Genomic DNA, 16,362 nt, shown 5'->3' on the forward strand with positions numbered 1-16,362 from the left:
CTATTCATCTGAAAGGGATTAATATCCAGAATTCAAAAGGAACTCAATAGCAAAAAAATAAAAATAAAAAATCTGATTTTAAAATGGGTAAATAAGGTGAATACACATCCCTCAAAAGGAGACATACAAATGGCCCAAGTATATGAAAAAATGCTCAACATCTCTAATCAGGGAAACGCAAATTAAAACCACAATGAGATATAATTTTACCTCATTGGTAAAGATGGCTATTACCAAAGATAAAACATAAAAAATGCTGCTGAGAACATGGAAAAGGGGGAACTCTTATATATGGCTGGCAGGAATGCTAATTAGTATAGCCATATGGAAAACAGTATGGATGTTCCTCAAAAATCTAAAACTATAGCCAGGCACGGTGGTGTGTGCCTGTAGTCCCAGCTACTCAGGAGGCCGAGGTGCAGTACTGCGTGAGCCCAGGAGTCTGAGACCAGCCTGAATAACACAGCAAGACCTCATTTTAAAAAATGAAAAATAAACAAAAGTTAAAAATACAACTACCATATGATCACTGGTAATGATCTATACCACTACTGGTCATATATCCAAAAACAAATATATCTGTATGTCAAAGAGAGATCTATACTCCTATATTTATTGAAGCACTATTCATAATAGCTAAGAAATCAATCTAAGTCTCCATTATCAGATGAATGAAGAAAGAAAGCATGGCATATATACACAATGGAATACTACTTAGCCATGAAAAATAAACCTGTCATTCACAGCAACATGAATGAGCTTGAAAGACATTAAGTGAAGTAAGCTAGGCACAGAAAGAGAAATACTCCATGTTTCTACTCATATGCAAGCATAAAAGGTTGAGTAGAATGGTGGTAAACAGAGGCTGGGAAGGACAGCAGAGAGGCAGATAGAGATTGGTTAACAAATACAAAATTACAGCACGTAAGATTCCATTTGAATAACTTGTAGTGTTCTGTGGCACTGTAGAATGAGTACAATTGGCAACAATACATTTTATATTTTCAAATAGCTAGAAAAGCAGACTGTGAATGTTTCTAAACACAAAAAAAGATAAATGATTGAGATGGATATGCTAATTACCCAGATTTGATCATTACTCTTAGCACACATGTATTGAAATATCACACCAAACCCCATAAACATTATGTGTCAATTAAAAACAATAAAAGAAACAAAAAGAATACCAAAAATTCCAAAATATTCTGATTAAACATATTATTATGACTGGACTCAATCCATGGTGACAACTACCTGCATATACATATGCAGGTTCACCTGTTAAAATTCCAGTCACTTTATAGTCAGCCTTCACACAATATTCTGTAAGACTGAAAAATGAGATTCCTTCTCTGTGTTTATTTTCTGAGTTTATCATAATCTTTTAACTTACTTTAGCTACATGTCTTATTTCATTTTTGGTTCCAAATTGACCTCTAGAAAATTGTTGAGGTGAATTTTGAACTATTTACTCTCTCTAAAGAGGAGTAGAAGAAGCTGAGAAACCACAATCAGAGGGAAGAATTAGGACTCCCTGGATTACACTATGTACAAACAGCTACAATATCATCTCCATCCCACAGAAAAATAAAGAAGAAATTAACAAGTAGATTCAGATCAAGAAGAAAGTATGGTACTGGGTGGTTAAAGACACATGGAGAAACAATTTTTTAAAAAAATCAAAGCGTCTGAAGTGTGAAGTAAAATGTGCCCATTCATATGTACATCCTTTATCTCCTTAAATGTAAAAGTATTTCATAACTCAAGCCTCCATCTTTCTCATAAAGATATATGCTTCTGCTCCTCAAGAGTGGAGACAATGCTGTGGAACAAAGCAGGCTTTCACAAAATGTTTTCAAACAAACCGTTTGTCTACAGCACTGGACAGCAGTGAATGTATACACAGGGAAAATAAAGGGGATGAGGCCCTTTTGTTTCTGAAACATTTCCCTCTCCCAAATAAAATAAGGAGGGGATGACAAATTGCCATGGGCTTGCCAGGAAGTCTGAAAGAAGCTGTGCTTCCATTTCTTTCTCTTCCCTATGACTCCTCCTCCTTTGTTTGAATGTCCCTGAGATAACATTTCACTGTAAACTAACAAGAAAGATGTGGCTGAAGGTTTTCCTAAGTGCACAGTAACCACTGGGTCTCTCTCAGGGGTGAATTATCAGATGCAGAATAAGACTCTTGGCTGTGTCAATTTCTAACATAATTGTTTAGATGACAAATGATGATCTAAAACAGGTTTTCCCACAGAGATGATGCTTATGGAGTTTCTCTTCAGTATGAATGACCAGATGGTAAGATGTTTCCTCTCACCACAGATTTTCTTCAGTGGTTGTATTAAAAAACTATTTCCCTAATAGGAATTCTTGGATGTTGACTGAAGCGTATGTAAAAAGTCTTCCCACATCTGTTACAATGGTAGGGTTTCTCCCACTATGAATCCGTTGATGTCGAGTGAGGAGGAATGAGCGGCTGTTGAAGGCGTTTCCATATTCACTGCACTCACTGGGCTACTCTCAGTGTGGATGATGGAGTGTTGAATGAGATCTGTGCTCTCGCAAGAAACGTTCCCACTCTGGATGGGTTCGCGGGACTTCTCTGCAGTGTGAATCCGCTGGTGCCTTGTGAGGGGTGACCTGCGGTTGAAGGCCTTCCCGCACTCCACGCATTCATAGGGCTTCTCTCCAGTGTGGATGCTAAAGTGTCGAATGAGGTTTGTGGTCCGACAAAAGGCTTTCCCACATTGGATGCATACATAGGGCTTCTCTCCAGTATGAATCCACTGGTGCCTTGTGAGCCCTGACATGCGGGTAAAAGCCTTTCCACACTGTAAACACTCATAGGGCTTCTCTCCAGTGTGGATGTTGAAGTGTCGAATGAGGTCTTTTCGAATGCTAAAGGCTTTCCCACATTCTTTGCACTCAAAAGGCTTTTCTCCAGTGTGGGCTCTTTCATGCAGGACATAGGTGGAATAGTGAGTGAAGGCCTTTCCACACTGACTGCACACAAAGGGCTTCTCACCAGTGTGAATCCGCTCATGCTGCTTGAGGTGTGACCTGCAGTTGAAGGCCTTCCCACACTCAAGGCACTTAAAGGGCCTCTCCCCAGTATGGATAATGAAGTGTTGAATGAGGGCTGTACTCTCATAAAAGCCTTTTCCACATTCGCTGCATGCGAAGGGTTTTTTCTCATTGTGGCTCTTGTTATGCAAGACAAAATTGGAGCGGTAGGTAAAGGCCTTTCCACATTCATTGCACACAAAAGGCTTCTCTCCACTGTGAACCCGCTGGTGCCGTGTAAGGTGCGATCCACGATTGAAGGTCCTTCCACATTCACTGCACACAAAGGGCTTATCTCCATTATGAGTCCGCTGGTGCCGTGTGAGGTGCGACCTGCGGTTGAAGTCTTTCCCACACTCCAGGCATTTATAGGGCTTCTCCCCAGTATGGATGATGTGATGCTGAAGGAGGTGTTTGCTCTTGCCGAAGGCTTTCCCACATTCTGGGCAATCATAGGGCTTCACACGAGGGTGAATCTGTTCATGCTGAACAAGGAAGCAATTCTCATTAAACATTTCCTCGAATTTATAGGAATTTTCCCCTTCATGAATCAAGGAATCTGTAACTGGTCCATATGAGTCAAATCCATAGAGAGCATCTTCTGGTGAGACTTGGTTCTGTATCATCATTGAACATATACCATCAGCTGTTGCCAAACCTTCATGGTCAAGGCTCATTTCCCCATGGAGTTTCTCACTCTGTGGGTCTGCGCCTGGTCTCAAAAAGTATTCCTGCATTTCAGATGGCCCATCTTGATCCATGGCCTGCCCCCAATAGGAGTATCCTGGGACTTCCTGTGCCAGCTGTTCCTGGAGTGAGACTTCCTCAGGCAAGGCCAGGTGAGAAGGGATAGGCTCTACGGTCTCAGGTTTTGTGCTGTCACCTGAAGGAAACACAATACACAAAAGAACTTATTAAGATAGTATAGAAGAAATGAAACCACTTTTTTGGTGAGAACAATAAGATGAAAATAGTGATGATTTGGAAATAGCTATGATTTGATGGGCTGGGTACAGTGGCTCATGCCTGTAATCCCAGCACTTTGGGAGGCCGAGGCAGGCGGATCACTTGAGGTCAGGAGTTCAAGACCAGCCTGGCCAACATGGTGAAACCCTGTATCTACTAAAAATACAAAAATTAGCCAGGCATGATGGCAGGCGGCTATAATCCCAGCTACTCGGAAGGCTGAGACAGGAGAATCGCTTGAACCTGGGAGATGGAGGCTGCAGTGAGCCGAGACTGAGCCACCGCACTCCAGCCTAGGTGACAGAGGGAAACCCATCTCAAAAAAAGGCCAGGTGCAGTGGCTCATGCCTGTAATCCCAGCACTTTGGTTTGGGAGGCTGAGGCGGATCACCTGGGATCCGCCCACCTCAGCTTCCAAGGTAGCTGGACTACAGGCATATGCTACCACGCCTGGCTTTTTAAAAATTTTTTTTTTTAGATGGAATTTCACTCTGTTGCCTAGGCTGGAGTGCAGTGGCATGATCTCAGCTCACTGCAACTTCTGCCTCCTGGGTTCAAGCAATTCTCCTGAATCAGCCTCCCAAGTGGCTGGGATTACAGTTGTGCGCCACCATGCTGGGCTAATTTTTTTGTATTTTTAGGGATGAGGTCTCACCATGTTGGCCAGACTGGTCTAGAACCCCTGACCTCAGGTGATCTGCCTGCCTTGGCCTTCCAAAATGCTAGAATTACAGGTGTGAGCCACCCTGCCTGGCTAAATTTTTTGTATTTTTTTAAGAGATGGGGTTTCACCATGTTGCCCAAGCTGGTCTCAAACTCCTGGGCTCATGTAATCTGCCCACCTCTGCCTCCAAAGTACTGGGATTAAAGGCATGACCCACCGTGCCTGGCCAACTCTTGAAATTTTTAAAGACAAACCCAGAGGGAGAAGCTCAAGCAGAGTACAGACGGTCTGGAATAGAGATCCCTACTCACAGTCAAGATGAGACCAGGTGGACATCATAATGATGACACTCTATGGTAAGCTTGCTCAAGAACAGGTCAAGGAGCTACAAGAGGTGAGGGAAGGGGCACTTAATGTAGCCTAGATGGGGCAGGGACAGGAAGAGGTCAAGGAGGCTTCCCAGAGAGGATGCTTCATGAGCTTAAACTGAGAAGGACACATAGCCTTAGGACACAGAATATACAAAGACACAGAGTCTTCAGCGAATCCAGAGGACTGTAGTGAGAGGAGGCAGCCCCAAGAGAAGTTAAGGTTGGTCAGGATTCAGAGGCAGGAAGGGGCAGAGATGAAGCTGATACTCAAGATTCTGCCTGAGGGACAGCTAGTGATGGCCACAGCTACTCTTAGGACAGAGCTCCTAGGACAGAGGGTGAACAGAATCCTGGTAGACATATAGAATCCACTGCATCAGGGTGAAAGATAGGCGAAAAGGCTAACAAACAACTGGATCTTGAAAAAGAAAATAATAAAACTTTATTTCAAGACAATAAAGATCTCCCTGAATGAAGAAATTGATAATATAAAATTATCAATTCTCTCAAAACTGATCCAGAAATTCAACACAACCCTGAGAAACAATAACCTGAAAACACTAGAAAAAGACACAACCTGAAAGGTACTGCCTGTAATCCTGGCTACTCGGGAAGCTGAGCCCAGGAGTTCGAGACCAGCCTGGGCAACACAGCCAGACCCATCTCTTAAAAAAAAAAAAAAAAAAAAGTAATAATAATAAATAAAAAGAATGTGTGGATTCGCCTTGGAGAGTATTTAAGAGTAAGAAGGATGGGCTATGAGATAACTGATGAAGCCAACATAAAAGTGAAGATCAGAGTAAGAAGAGAGCCAAAGTCCAGTGAGAATAGAGAAAGAGAATCTAAGAGGGCCCAATGCTCAAGCACAAAATATGAAAACTCTGTGCTGAATCGTGAGTTTATATTAAAGGGAGGTTAAGAGTGTAGCTCTGGAGTCAGAACATCTCAGTTCAAATCTTGCCTGTACCAAATCAGCTGATGCCAGAGAAATGATTTAGCTGATCCTAGTCTCCACTTCCTCATCTGAAAAACAGAAACTCTCAGATTCTGTCTCATAGGCTGTGATGAGGGTTAAATAGGAAAATTCTTGGCTGGGCACGGTGGCTCATGCCTGTAATCCTGTTACATTTGGGAGACTAAGGCAGAAGAATTGCTTGAGGCCCAGAGTTCAAGAGTAGCCTGGGCAATATAGCAATATCCCATCTCTATAAAAAAATTAATAAATTAGCTGGACATTGTAGCGTGAGCCTGTAGTTCCAGCTACTCTGTAGGAGAAATGCTTGAGCCCAGGAGTTTGAGGCTACAGTGAGCTATGATGGTGCCACTGCACTCCAGCCTGGGAGACAGAGCAAGACCCTGTCTCTTAAAAAAGGGGAAAATTTCTATAAAGCACTTGGCACAGTGCTAGACACTACATAAGAGATTGGTAAATTGTGGGCCATCATCAGTTATCACTACGGTCACTGCTGTATTTGAAAATTAGGAATGAAAGGAGTGACCTTACAATGGTTTCTGTGCTGTGATATAGAGAAACCTACCACAGGGACTCAAACAGTAAAATGAAATGATGTTTTTTTGTTTGTTTTTTTGAGATGGGGTCTTGCTCTGTTGTCCAGTCTGGAGTACAGTGGTGTGATCTTGGCTCACCGCAACCTCCACCCCCCAGGTTCAAGCAATTCTCCTACCTCAGCCTCCTGAGTAGCTCGGATGATAGGCACCTGCCATCACACTTAGTTAATTTTTAAATTTTTAGTAGAAATGGGGTTTCACTATGATGGCCAGGCTGGTAACTCCTGACCTCAAGTGATCCGCCCACCTAGCCCTCCCAAAGGGGAATGATGTTATCAAGTGATGATGAAGATGTGGAGCAATGGAAGCTTTCACATGTCCATGGTCAGAAAGTGAAATGGTACATTCTGCAGAACTGCTGGGCAGTTTCTTTTAAAGCTGAACACAGCCACATAGTGTGGCTCATGCCTATAATCCCAGCACTTTAGGAGGCCAAGGAGGGAAGATCAGTGCGGGCCAGGAGTTCAAGATGAGCCTGGGCAACATAGTGAGACCCCATCTCTACAAAAAATAATAAAGAAAAGAAAGCTGAATATACAACCTACTCCATGACCTGATGTGTACACACAAGTATATTCTAACAGAATTTACTGTTAACAGAAAATTCAGAAATCAGTATTTACATCCACCAGAAAATATGAACAATAATACTCTCAGCAACGTATCCAAAACCTGAAAACAACAGGAACATCCATCAGCAGGGTAATGGACAAATGAATGGCAGTTTCACATACAATGAGAAACTACAACATACTGAGAATGAACCAACTCCGACTGTATATAAACACCTGAAAAAAATAACACAGACACGATGATCAAAAGAGGACAGATATGTCAGAGAGCACACTGTGCAGTTCAACAACAGCCAACCAGTCTGTGCTGATGAAGCCTAAACATGAGCTAATAGAATCAAAGAGGCTATCGAGGGCATAAAACCCTGATGAGGAGCTGGAGATGGCCTATGTATTGATGTAGGTCGTAGTTACTTGGGTTTATACATAAGCAAAAATTCAGTGAGTGGACTTTTTTTTTTTTTTGAGACAGAGTCTCCTTCTTTGCCCAGACTGGAGTGCAGTGGCACGATCTCGGCTCACTGCAACCTCTGCCTCCTGAGTTCAAGCGATTTGCCTGCCTCAGCCTCCCCAGTAGCTGGGACTACAGGTGTGTACCACCATGCCTGGCTAATTGTTTTGTATTTTTAGTAGAGACGGGGTTTCGCCATGTTGGCCAGGCTGGTCTCGAACTCCTGACCCTCAGGAGATCCGCCCGCCTCAGCCTCCTAAAGTGCTGGGATTATAGGCGTGAGCCACCACGCCTGGCCTCAGTGAGTGGACTTCTTAAGATTTTTGCACAACACAGCATATGAGTTATAGCTTATTCAAAAAGTAAAAAAAGATGGAGTCTTATTACGATGTCCAGCCCGGTCCCGAACTCCTGGCCTGAAGCAATCCTCCCATCTCAGCCTCCGGAGTAGCTGGGATTAGAGGCATCTGGCTTCCATTTTAGGGTTATTAATTGACTTGACTGCATTATTGTTGTATCTTAGAGAATATGGAAGCCCAAGGAGAGAGACAGAGAGGGAGCAGTCAGAAAACACGTAACATTTATCGATAAAGCTGTCTTACATGGTGCAGTTCATAGTGCCCCATAGCAATTACAATAGTAACATCAAAGACCACTGATCACAGACCACCACAATAGATATAATATTAATAAAAACATTTGAAATACTGCAAGAATTAACCAAAACGTGACATAGACAAAAAGTGAGCACATGCTGTTGGAAAAATGGTGCGGGACAGACTTGCTCAATTCAGGGTTGCCACAAACATTCAACTTCTAAAAATACAGTAACTGCAAGGTGCAGTAAAGCAAAGTACAATGAAACAAAGGTATGCCTTTTTTGGCACATGTTGTCCCATTTTACCCATGAGAAAATTGAGGCACTTTTCTGCACTGGCATGGGTATAAAGAAATAAAAATTTCTAAAAAGAAAATTAAGGCACAGAGGAGTTCAGTACTTTGCCCAGGAACACACAGCTGACAAGGAGTAGAGGTAGAATTGGACTCTGAGGCATCAGACCTTGGTCTCCCAAGTGCTGTGCTCAGAGGAAATGAAGAACACCCCCGTGTGGTGCCAGGAGTCTCAAAACAAGGAGGCCATAAAGAAAAATGGGAGACATGAGCGGAAGAACTCAATCCTAAGGGAACAGGGCAGCAGAGTGAGGGGTAGACGTGGTGACTCCACACTTCGACATTTCATGAACCACTGAAAAATAAAAAACTGGGAGGGAACTCCAGACAGCGATTTGGCCACATACAGACATTTGCACAAACATCAAAATCAACACATCACAAAAGAAAGAACTTTTACCAAGAAAAAAATGCAACGAACAGCATCTCACAATGAAGGTATATCTCTTAAACTGAATTAATTAAGTTTCTGAGGTGTTCACTGCAATGGCCCTATTATCCTTACTCACTGACGATGGGAATGCTGGGAGAATTAAGTGAGAAGAGTATCAACAGAGAAACAACAAAAATATGCAGGAAGTAGTAGTGCCAAAGAATGTGTAAGCCTCAGGGAACAAGAATTAGATGGTCACCTCGTTCCACACAATAGCTGAGCCAGAAAAAGCCATTATGAAAAGACAGTGACAGGAGCAGACCCATAAAGGGAAGCCAGCACCAGACAACCAGTATTAGTCCCACAGGGGGCCTGGCTGCAAATCCTGCCTTTGGGTTCTACAAAACATCCCAGCACTTTGGGAGGCCGAAGCGGGCGGATCACGAGGTCAGGAGATCGAGACCACGGTGAAACCCCGTCTCTACTAAAAATACAAAAAAAATTAGCCGGGCGTGGTGGCGGGCGCCTGTAGTCCCAGCTACTTGGAGAGGCTGAGGCAGGAGAATGGCGTGAACCCGGGAGGCGGAGCTTGCAGTGAGCCGAGATTGCGCCACTGCACTCCAGCCTGGGCGACAGAGCGAGACTCCGTCTCAAAACAAAAAACAAAAAAAAACAAACATCCCATTTCCTGGTTACGCATCCCTCTCCTTTGGCTGTGACCAAAAGCAAACTATATTTCTTAGCCAACCCTTTCTAAGTAAGACACAAAGAGATCAGGAAGAATAAGGTGAGTCAAAAAAATGAGGCCAGGCATGGTAGCTCATGCCTGTAATCCCAGCACTTTGAGAGGCTGAGGTGGGTGGATTACTTGAGGTCAGGAGTTTGAGAACAGCCTGACCAACATGGAGAAACCCCTTCTCTACTAAAAATACAAAATTAGCTGGGCGTGGGGGCACATGCCTGTAATCCCAGCTACTCTGGAGGCTGAGGCAGGAGAATCACTTGAATCCGGGAGGCGGAGGTTGTGGTGAGCCAAGGTCGCGCCATTGCACTCCAGCCTGGGTAACAAGAGCGAAACTCTGTCTCAAAAAAAAAAAAAAAAAAGAGTAAAGCTTTGGGAAACTGGAGGACTGGCTCCAAAGACCTATTCCACTAGCCAGGCCTGGAGCCAGGATGAAGCTGAATTAGGCTAGAATGAAGCTGCTTTCAGGTACCCCTGATGTTGGAGAGGAGAGGACAGGCCTTACCCAGTGCGACCAGAAGCCCACAGGTCTCCAGCATCACCTCCACGTACAAGGCTCTCTGGGTCACGTCCAACTGCCCCCACTCCTCCTGGGTAAATGTCACAGCCACATCCTCGAAGGTCACAGACTCCTGAAAAGTCAAACAGAACCAGTAATGTTTCCTTTGCAACCGTGGAATAGGATTAGAACCTGTCACTCCAGCACTGCAAAAGATGCACAGAGAATCAAAGGCCAAATCACCAAGCACCTCCAAAGGGCCAAGATCTGTGCTAGGATCAAGGGGAATGTGGACACTGCCTTGCATGGATTACAGCAGTGAAGAGGAGACAGAAGCGGCTGAGGCAGGAGAACTGCTTGAACCTGGGAGGTGGAGATTGCAGTGAGCTGAGATCGTGCCACTACACTCCAGCCTGGCAACAGAGCAAGACTCTGTCTCAAAAAAAATAAAAAATAAAAAAATAAAAAAATAAAAATATAAATGAATAAAGCCTCCTAGGCAGGAAGCCACTTGAACTTGACACAGAAATAAGATTAGGATAATCCCAAGTGGACTGAGAGGCACAGACAGTAAATGCTCTGACATATTAGAGGAATGGGAAAGAATAATAATAAAAACATCACCACCAGCAACAATAACAGGAACAGCACCTGAGTCTTACCCATCCTCCCTGTGTGCCTGCCTCATGCTGACAGGTTTACATGCCATGGGAAAGTGACTGAAACTCCCCAGCTCAGGAGCCAGACTCCTGAGGTTTAAAACCAAATTCCTGAAATCAACGTGTACCTGCTATGTGACCTTGGGGACCTCATTTCATTTCGCTGAGCCTCAATTTCCAGGTCAACATAACCGTGTTTCCCACTTCATCAAGAATAGTCAAGGCTGGGCACGGTGGCTCATGCCTGTAATCCCAGCACTTTGGGAGGCTGAGGCACGTGAATTACCTGAGGTCAGGAATTCGAGACAAGCCTGGCCAACATGGTGAGACCCCATCTCTACTAAAAATACAAAAATTAGCCAGGTGTGGTGGCACAAGCCTGCAATCCCAGCTACTAGAGGGGTGAGGAAGGAGAATCGCTTGAACCTGGGAGGCAGAGGTTGCAGTAAGCCAAGACTGTGCCACTGCACCCCAGAACAGAGCGAGACTCTGCCTCAAAAAAAAAAAAAAATAGTCAAAAGAACTAAAGAAAAACTGTTTGTAGGCTGGGCGCGGTGATTCACGCCTGTAATCCCAGCAGTTTGGGAGGCTGAGGTGGGCAGATCATGAGGTCAGGAAATTGAGACCATCCTGGCCAGCAAGGTGAAACCCCACCTCTACTAAAAATACAAAAATTAGCTGGGTGTGGTAGTGTGTGCCTGTAGTCCCAGCTACTCGGGAGGCTGAAGCAGGAGAATCACTTGAATGTCAGACGCAGAGGTTACAGTGAGCCGAGATCGCACCACTGAACTCCGGCCTGGCAACAGAGCTAGACTCCATCAAAAAAAAAAAAAGAAAGAAAGAAAAACTGTTTGTAAAAGAAAAAAAAAAAAAAACCACTGAGGCAAAGGCCACAGCATCTGAATTTACCATCATCATCTCTGTGTCACACTCAGGGACCTGAGACCTGGGCCTCAGCCCTACCCTCAGCTCTACCAGTCTACCCAAAGTCTCATGTCTTCATGTCTTTTTTTTTTTTTTTAAGATGGTCTCACTCTGTCAACCAGGCTGGAATGCAGTGGCACAATGTCGGCTCACTGGAGCCCTGACCTCCTGTGGTCTAGTGATCCTCCCACCTCAGCCTCCTGCATAGCTGGGACTACAGGCACATGATGCCACGCCAGTCTAATTTTTTGTATTTTTTGTACAGATAGGGTTTTCCCATGTTGCCCAGGCTGGTCTTGAATTCCTGGGCTCAGGCAGTCCACCTACCTCGGCCTCCCAAAGTGCAGAGATTACAGGTGTGAGCCACCATGCCCAGCCCAAAGTCACAGGTCTTATCAACAGAGGCAGGATTTAAGCCCAGGGCCCTCTGGTCTGATTATGTAACCTGACATTTCTCTATTAGCAAAGTTAATGCAGTTAATGAGAAAGAAGCATTTTAAATCCATATATACATTTCAGCCACTCCCATGGACAAGGGCAGGGAAGTGTAGTCATCATCATCCACCTCACCAAAAATCATCTGAGGTGGTGGCACCTGATCAGGTGTTAGGGCCTGGACCTGCTTCCAGGGAGAATTCACAATGAGCCATTGCTTCCTTTTCTACCTGAGTCCTACTAGCAGGTATCCCCGAGGCCAGAATATTCCATGAGCAAGCAACAAGAGTCACAGAGGGCACAGCAGGTTGTAGCCATGAGAATATGGGCCCATCTGGAGATTACACCTATCCTGGCTGAGTAGGAGAGTACATTCAGCAACATAACCATACAAACGTGCCCTCTCAGAATATGTCAGCAGGTAAGGGAGTAAGGGGAACCACACATAAAACCACCGTGGAAGCTACACAGGTCCCCTGAGAACTCCTTCAACAGCCAATATACCATTTTTTAAGTCTACACAGTTCCACCAGTATGAAAGGCCATGACTCCTCATGCCCAAGACCACTGGCTAGAAGGAGGCCTCATCTTGCAAAGGTTACTTTAGGTCTCACCCCCAGGCCTCCCTAACCACTTTGGGTAAAGAAGAGGATAAAAACGGGCTATGATGGTAGGCATACCAGTTGTTAGTTTCTGACTTAAGAAACTTAAGAGCTACAGTGATGTAAGGCAGGTAATAGAACGTATGTGACCCTCAAATTGCTCTTGTGTAAAACAATGATGACAATAGAACCTAATTCTAAAGAGTTCAGGATTAAGCCGGGCGCAGCGGCTCACACCTGCAATCCCAGCACTTTGGGAGACCCAGGCGGGTGGATCACCTGAGGTCAGGAGTTCAAGACCAGCGTGGCCAACACGGTAAAACCCCGTCTCTACTAAAAATACAAAAATTAGCCAGGCGTGGTGGCGCGCACCCGTAGTTCCAGCTACTCAGGAGGCTGAGGCAGGAGAATCGCTTGAACCCAGAAGGCGGAGGTTGCAGTGAGCCGAGGTCATGCTACTGCACTCCAGCCTGGGTGACAGAACAAGACTCCGTCTCGAAAAAAAAAAAAAAATTCAGGATTAAACGAGCTGAGGGTTAAATAATACCCACCGATCAGCCCACAGCAAAGACTCAATGACAGTCAGTTAATATAATTCTTTGCAATTATTTTTCTTTGTTCCCATTACATCCTTGACAAACTCAAATCCACAAGCTTCTTTAATACCATCAGATTCTCTACACAAAAATACCAGACTCTGAACAAGGGTGTAAGTTGCGACTTTAGCCGGAATTGCCAAAAAAGGCACCTCCAAATAGGTGACATATGGACAGAGGCCAGAAGGATGTGAGACGGAGGCACTGTTCGAAGTAAAAGAAGTGCAAGGAGAAAGCCTGGAAAATGGAAGAGGACTCTGCACGGTCAGGTTGGTGGCTCTGAAGAGCAAAGGACCAGGGAAAACCGCAAAGAGACAAGGTCAGGGGTGGTTGGCCAGGTGGATGGGGTAGGGGCTGGCAGGCAACAGAGAAGGTTGGATTTAGGGGAAGTGTGATGAGATCCCTAGAAGGAAGCATCACTCCTTCAACCACGGAGGCCAACACTGTTGCAGGACTGCGGATAAAGGAAATGACAAGCCACGGCCATTTCTCTTAAACGATGGCGACAAAGAAAAATCCTGTGGCTGTCTTGGCTTCCAGCCTGCCCACGAGGCCTCCAGAAATAGCACAGCAGCAGCAAGGCCGCAACCTCGTCCACTCACCTGCGCCGGAGCCATCCACGCCGCCGCCATCCCGGGAATGCCGCGGATCAGCCGACCACAGCCCTTCTCTGTCCTGGGCGGGGCGACCTCGGCTGACTTTCGCACTCCGAGCCTCAGTTTTCCCCCGAAAAAAATGCGCACAAGGCCCAAGGCGCAGCGTCGGGGCTGAGGAGACGGAGGGCGGCTGCGGAGGCCTAGGCCTCGGCGGGCGCCGGTGGGACACCTCGTTAGGGGAGAAGCCGGGCGTCAGGCTCCCGCCAAGACGCGGAGAAGGGGCGTAACCGCTTCACTACCCGTCCCTGCTCAGGCCGCAGAACGCGCCCACCCAGCGCTCTAGGCCCCACACTGTTTCAGGGCCAAACCGGCCCACGGAGATGACGTCACATGAAGAAGCGGAAGTCCCGCCTCCGCCGCCCTGGCCCGCAGAAAACGCTCCTGTCCTGGGCCGTCAATGGCCCAGAGTCCGCGGCCGACGCAAGGGGTAGTGCCTTCTGGGTAGTGCAGTTTTTCCCTTACATCTACCGGGTGTGGGAACTCACCCAGCGCATCCAACTGCACGTAAGTGCGCACCAGAACCCCCGCGTCGTCTTAGGGCTGCCGCTTCAGTACAGGCACAAGTCGGAGGGTCGAAAGGTCCCTTCTAGCTCAGGAAAATCGAGGTCAGGAGGCGGGGATATTCGCCCCGATTCAGACCCCGAACAAAGGTGCTTACCCTGCTGTGGGCTGGGCCCGCGACTTCTCGCTTGCTTTGCCTCTTTTCTGGATCTTTTCATAGAAGAAAAGGATAAATGAGCAGTTAAAATTGCCACCCAAAGGAGGACGCCTGACAGTGTGCCCAGCCTGCTGGGAAAGGACAGACCGCCCTCTATTGGGCCTCCTTTGGCCGGGCCCAGCCTTCGTAGGATGCAGGGACTTCCGGGTGATGTAATAGGCTTCGCGTTCGCCACGTGTGGACTTCCCGTACCCTGAGGTGGGGAGGCTGCTAGTGGAGCAGGCTTGCAGGGAAGTCCAGTACTCCCATTTCAAGCATGATCAGTTTGAAACGTCAGTAAGACCACAAAGCATAGTGCCATATACTCAACCTATGATTCAACATTGGCAGAGGGTTTGAGCGTGGATATATAAATTTGAGAGTTGTTACTGTAAACTGATACTTCAAGTCATGATATTGGGTGAGGCTGTGAAAAGAAGGAGCGTAGGTGGATAAGTGACGGGAAAGTGGGGAACCCTGGCCCAACCCAGCATTAACTGGTTGCAGACAGGAGAGTTTATAAAGTCTTGTTAGGAATTTTAACAATCCTAGACTATGCAAAGATTATCTATATTATGCGAAGTCTTAGGAGTCCCCATCAGTAACTTCTTTTTTCTTTTCATGACTATGAAAGTGAGAGAATAAAGTCCAGCTTTCAATGGTTTGACGATATATATGGTTAAGAAAATAGAAACAAGGTGTGCAGAAAGTACTCTCCAAGATATTTAATTTTGAGATTGAAAATAGTCAAGGAATGGAGATAGGGTCAATTTCCTACACGATGCTGTACTTTGGAGATATATTTTTGGCTAAATTAGTGTGCAAGGAACACTGTTATTCATCATTGGCAATAGTAATTTTTGAAAATTGATAAAGACATCATTCTCTTTTTAACGTATTTGTGACTCTTAAATATATATATATATATATATATATATATTTTTTTTTTTTTTTTTGAGATGGAGTCACTCTTGTTGCCCAGGCTGGAGAGCAGTGGCACAGTCTCCACTCACTGCAACCTCCGCCTCCCGGGTTCAAGTGATTCTCCTGCCTCAGCCTCCCGAGTAGCTGGGATTACAGGTGTGCACCACCATGCCTGGCTAATTTTGTATTTTTAGTAGAGACAGGGTTTTTCCATATTGTTCAGGCTGGTCTCAAACTCCCGACCTCAGGTGATCCACCCGCCTCGGCCTCCCAAAGTGCTGGGATTACAGATGTGCACCACCCCCTCCGGCCAGACTCTTATAATCAAATTTAAATGGTTTTTTCAGAGGCATATGAACCAGAGCAACTCTATCTTAAATAGGAGCTGGGTAAAATGAAGCTAAAACCTACTAGGCTGCATTCCCAGACAGTTAAGGCATTCTGAGTTACAGGATGAGATAGGAGGTCAGCACAAAATACAGATCATAAAGACCTTGCTAATAAAACAGATTGCAGTAAAGGAACTGGCCAAAACCACCAAAACCAAAATGGTGACAAGAGTGACCTCTGGTCGTCCTCACTGCTACACTCCCACCAGTGCCATGACAGTTTACAAATGCCATGGCAATGTCAGGGAGTTACCCT

At 45.5% G+C, this 16,362-nt stretch overlaps 1 protein-coding gene across 3 annotated transcripts; it reads right to left on the reverse strand.

Moving 5' to 3' along the window:
• Nucleotides 1–1,088: 1,088 nt before the first annotated feature.
• ZNF460 (zinc finger protein 460) lies at nt 1,089–15,679 on the reverse strand. Of its 3 annotated transcripts, none has more exons than XM_003277219.3 (3): nt 14,755–15,679; nt 10,231–10,357; nt 1,089–3,949 (listed from the first exon to the last, which is right to left on the reverse strand). In XM_003277219.3, the coding sequence occupies exons 2-3, from the start codon at nt 10,262–10,264 to the stop codon at nt 2,418–2,420; spliced, it is 1,566 nt and encodes a 521-aa protein (XP_003277267.1). In that variant the 5' UTR covers nt 10,265–10,357; nt 14,755–15,679; the 3' UTR covers nt 1,089–2,417. The 3 variants fall into 3 exon arrangements, with proteins under 3 accessions (XP_003277267.1, XP_030675373.1, XP_003277266.1); XM_030819513.1 differs by having other exon boundaries at nt 14,582–15,679; XM_003277218.4 differs by having other exon boundaries at nt 14,043–15,679.
• Nucleotides 15,680–16,362: the final 683 nt, after the last annotated feature.

This window comes from Nomascus leucogenys, chromosome 10 (genome assembly GCF_006542625.1).
Source record: "Nomascus leucogenys isolate Asia chromosome 10, Asia_NLE_v1, whole genome shotgun sequence".
Classification (NCBI taxonomy): domain Eukaryota; kingdom Metazoa; phylum Chordata; class Mammalia; order Primates; family Hylobatidae; genus Nomascus; species Nomascus leucogenys.

What these genes read in the sequence shown, in the direction of transcription:
- ZNF460 (XM_003277218.4), bottom strand. Translation starts at nt 14,072, where the DNA reads ATGGCGGCGGCGTGGATGGCTCCGGCGCAG. An exon ending in CGTGGATGGCTCCGGCGCAG is followed by an intron (nt 10,358 to 14,042) that starts GTGAGTGGACGA and finishes TTGACTTTTCAG; the next exon opens with GAGTCTGTGACCTTCGAGGA. An exon ending in TGGGCTTCTGGTCGCACTGG is followed by an intron (nt 3,950 to 10,230) that starts GTAAGGCCTGTC and finishes TGTTTCCTTCAG; the next exon opens with GTGACAGCACAAAACCTGAG.